This window comes from Orycteropus afer, unplaced genomic scaffold (genome assembly GCF_000298275.1).
Source record: "Orycteropus afer afer isolate SDZICR_OR568_19922 unplaced genomic scaffold, OryAfe1.0 scaffold00111, whole genome shotgun sequence".
Lineage (NCBI taxonomy): Eukaryota > Metazoa > Chordata > Mammalia > Tubulidentata > Orycteropodidae > Orycteropus > Orycteropus afer.
In genome coordinates this window covers 9252474-9256226 of record NW_006921698.1, presented here as the reverse complement: position 1 = coordinate 9256226, position 3753 = coordinate 9252474, and the positions used below count along the sequence as shown (strand labels likewise).

Here is a 3753-nt window from a genome sequence, read left to right as displayed (position 1 = left end):
CTTGACTGCTAACCAGAAGGCTGGCGGTTCAAACCCACCAGCCACTCCTCAGAAGGAAGGTTGGGCAATCCTACTTCCGTAGTGACACTGCCTCGAAAACCCAAGGAGGGGTCGCTATGAGTCAGGGCTGACTCGTCAGCAAATAACAACAACAACAACATGGGCAAGAGTATAGTTAAACACTAACAATTCACCCAACAAGTGATAAAGTTCATCCAATAGATATGTTTAGTGCTCAGACAATCCCTATGAACAAAAAAAAGCTATATTAGATATTAGTAAATAAATAAACTCTGGAGATTGTCAGAAAAAATAAAAATAATTAAGATATTAAGCAGTACCTTTTCCTACCTAAGGAAACTTATCATGAAGCTATTTAAATGTTACAAATATATTCAGGATAACATTTTCTGTATTCTTTTATGGAGCAATTGGTTTAAAAATATAGGTAGCATATCACAAACAAAACTAATTCAAGGCATTCAATAATGCAGTATTTTCCATAATTTCATCAGAACAAAATCAGTGAAAAAAAGAATATTAAAGTCAACAATGGAGAGAGGGGAAAAATCAAACTCACTGCTGTCAAGTCGATTCCTACTCACAGCGACCCCTCTTTGGGTTTCTGAGGCAGTATCTCTACAGAAGTAGATCGCCCAGTCTTCCTTCCAAGGAGTAGCTGGTGGGTTTGAACTGCCAGCCTTCTGGTTAGCAGTCAAATGCCTTAGGCACAATGCTACCAGAGCTCCCCAACAATAGGTAAAGGGATTGAAAAATGCTAGGCATGATATTGATTTCCATAAAGGTGTTGGTCAGTCTCTACCAAAGCTAAACATACATATACCCTATAATTCACAATTCAACTTCTGAGTCTAAGCCTAGAATGCCCATATCAGCTTTACTCGTAATAGTCCAAAATTTGACAATCCAGTAGCTATCAACAGTAGATGGATAAATAAATTGGGTATATTCATATAATGGAATATCATACAATAGTGAAAAAGAAAGAATTATTATTATATTCAACAGCATGGATGAATCTCATAGGTCAAATGTTGAGTGAAAGATGCCAGACACAAAGAGAACATACCACATAACTCTTCACCTGTATGAAATTCAAAAACAAGCAAAACTACTCTATGATGATACAGGTCAGAAGCATTGTTACCCTCTGGGTGAAGGTTAAGGGAGCTCTGGTGGTGTAATGCCTAAGGCATCTGACTGCTAACCAAAAGGCTGGCTGTTCAAACCCACCAGCCACTCCTTGGAAGGAAGGTTGGGCAATCTACTTTCGTAGTGATACTGCTTCGGAAACTCAAGCAGGGGTCGCTATGAGTGGAACCCAACTCCACAGCAGTGAGTTTGGTTTGGTTTTGGTTGGGTGAAGGTAATTAACCAGGAGGGGTCACTGGAGATCTTTCTGGGATGCTGAAAATGTTTTTTATTCTGAGCTCAATGGTGGCTACATGGGTGTACATACTTGCCAAAATTCATAGCGTGGCATACCTAAGATTCCTATACTTTGCTGCAGGCAAATTATAACTCAATTTTAAAAGTTAAATAGTACGATATTCCTCAATGCCCAGGTTAAATGAGGGAGCTGACTTTGGTTCATGAACCATAAGCAACAACTCAGTGCTCAAATGCACAGCCTATGCACCTAATTTCTGAAATTGGCTAGACTTAAGCTACTATTAAACTACACTCAAGATACATATAAAGCTAGCAATTATTATCATTTCATGTGTGGGTGATAACTCGAAAGCATGTATAAAGCAAATTTATATTATGTTTCAATAAAAATTGTATTTCAATAAAAAGTTTTAAAATAACAAGTGTTTGTTTTTCTAAGATAGTAACTAGAATTTTCCAATTTTACACCAGTGAAGAAATGTTGAAGGTGGCTGCTCTAAGTCATAATTCTAAATTATACCTGTGCAGATTACTTTTTTTTTTTGGCTGACTGGTCCTATACCATCTTCATAATTGTTAGTATGTTTAAATCTATTGTTGAAGCCATTGTTGGTTCATATATATATATATATATAGTATAGCATATATATATAATTTAAGTTGTTGAAAATATACACAGCAGAACATATACCAATTCAACAGTCTACATGGACAATCCAATGACAATGATTACATTCTTCAAGTTGTGCAACCACTCTCATCCTCTTTTACTAAACTGTTGAAACATGAACTCACTGCACTCTAATCCTCCCATCTAACTTTTCAAATTGCTGTTGTCAATTAGATCCCATATCGACAGTTCTTGACAATCTGTGTAGTCAACTTTAAGACACCAATTCTACAACAGTATAATTGGTTTCATTCTGTAACAACTTCACTCTTAACCAAAAGTCATAACTTGAATGTGGTCACTGGTGGGTATAGAATATTTAAACATTTCTAAAGTTGGATGAAGGAGTCCCTGGGTGGCATGGTTAAGTGCTCAACTACTAACTGAAAGGTTGGTAGTTCAAATCCACCCAGAAGCCTCTCAAAAGGCAGGCCTGGTGATCTGCTTCTGAAAGGTCACAGCCTTGAAAACCCTTTGGAGGCAGTTCTAGTCTGCATACATGGGGCCACCATGAGTCTGAGTCGACTTGATGGCAACTAACAACAACAACAAAGTTGGATCTACTCACATTTATGATGATGTTCAGAGATTCATCATTGGGAAGGAAAATACACACACTCCGACGGTCCTGCATGACTCTATTGTTATGGAAGTTCAATTTGTTCATTGTGTTGTGGGCTGTCTGCTGGTCAGGGCTGGGCTCTGAGTCCTCGGCAGTTCCTCAGGTTCCGAGCACTCCAAAGCCAAACTCTCGTCGTCATCACATGCCGTACAGGAGAAACACTGTAGGGTTCAACTATGTAGGTTTCATAACTGTAAAGAAGCCCAAAAGGAGGCCCATGAGTAAAGGCAGTAAGATCAGTGCTGGGTTAGACACAGAGAAAAGCAGCTGCACACCTGTTCTTGCTGGCCCTGGGACAGCTGAACTATTACAGGGCATGTATCAAAAGCTGTCTAGCTTAGTAAATTAGAATTCACAATCAACGTTTTAAAGATTTCCACTAACAATCGTTAATTAAACTTAAAGCCAAATGAGAACTTCACACACTTAAGGCAGTACCATGCACCGCAGGGCTCACAGAAACATAGATCCTGCCTCTGAGGAGTTTCTAGTCTCAAGTAGCAAATAATGAAGGTTCTGAAAATAAACAAACAAAACAACAACAAAATATTCTCTCCTTTTTTTATACTTCCATTACTATCAAACGCAAATAAATGTCTTGGCTCTTACATTACATTCATTCTTCACACACACACACACACACACACAGAGTCTGGCTTCCACTGCCTTTACTAACATAGTTCTGCCAAAGGAAGCCAATTTTCTCTAAACCATCAGCACTTTCCATAGGGATTCATTTTCACTGATCTTTCTGCAACACTTAACATAGTTGTTAAGCCCTTTTTATAACTTTATTCTTTCTAAATTTTTATGGCATTACTCTCACCTGATTCTCTAACCTGATAATGCAATCTTAATCTATTTATTGTCTAAACAAAAAGTTAATACACAGAAAAAGAAGACCTTATATATATCAAATCATATTTGTATATTAAAAGCTGTGCATTTTAGATACCTCTCATATCTGACCAGTTTATTAACATATTAATTTATTTTCAACTTCTCTCAAGTCTTTGATGTATGTAGTTTTACTGACAAATAATTAAAA

General features: G+C 37.4%; 1 protein-coding gene across 1 annotated transcript in view; it reads right to left on the bottom strand.

Annotated features, from left to right (window-relative positions):
* Positions 1–2750, bottom strand: part of FRMD6 (FERM domain containing 6) — a 70808-nt gene extending 68058 nt beyond the window's left edge. Inside the window, exon 1 of the mRNA XM_007943705.2 lies at positions 2652–2750. Within this exon, the coding sequence (XP_007941896.1) occupies positions 2652–2750 (99 nt within the window). The remainder of the gene's footprint in view (positions 1–2651) is intronic.
* Between the last annotated feature and the right edge of the window lie 1003 nt (positions 2751–3753).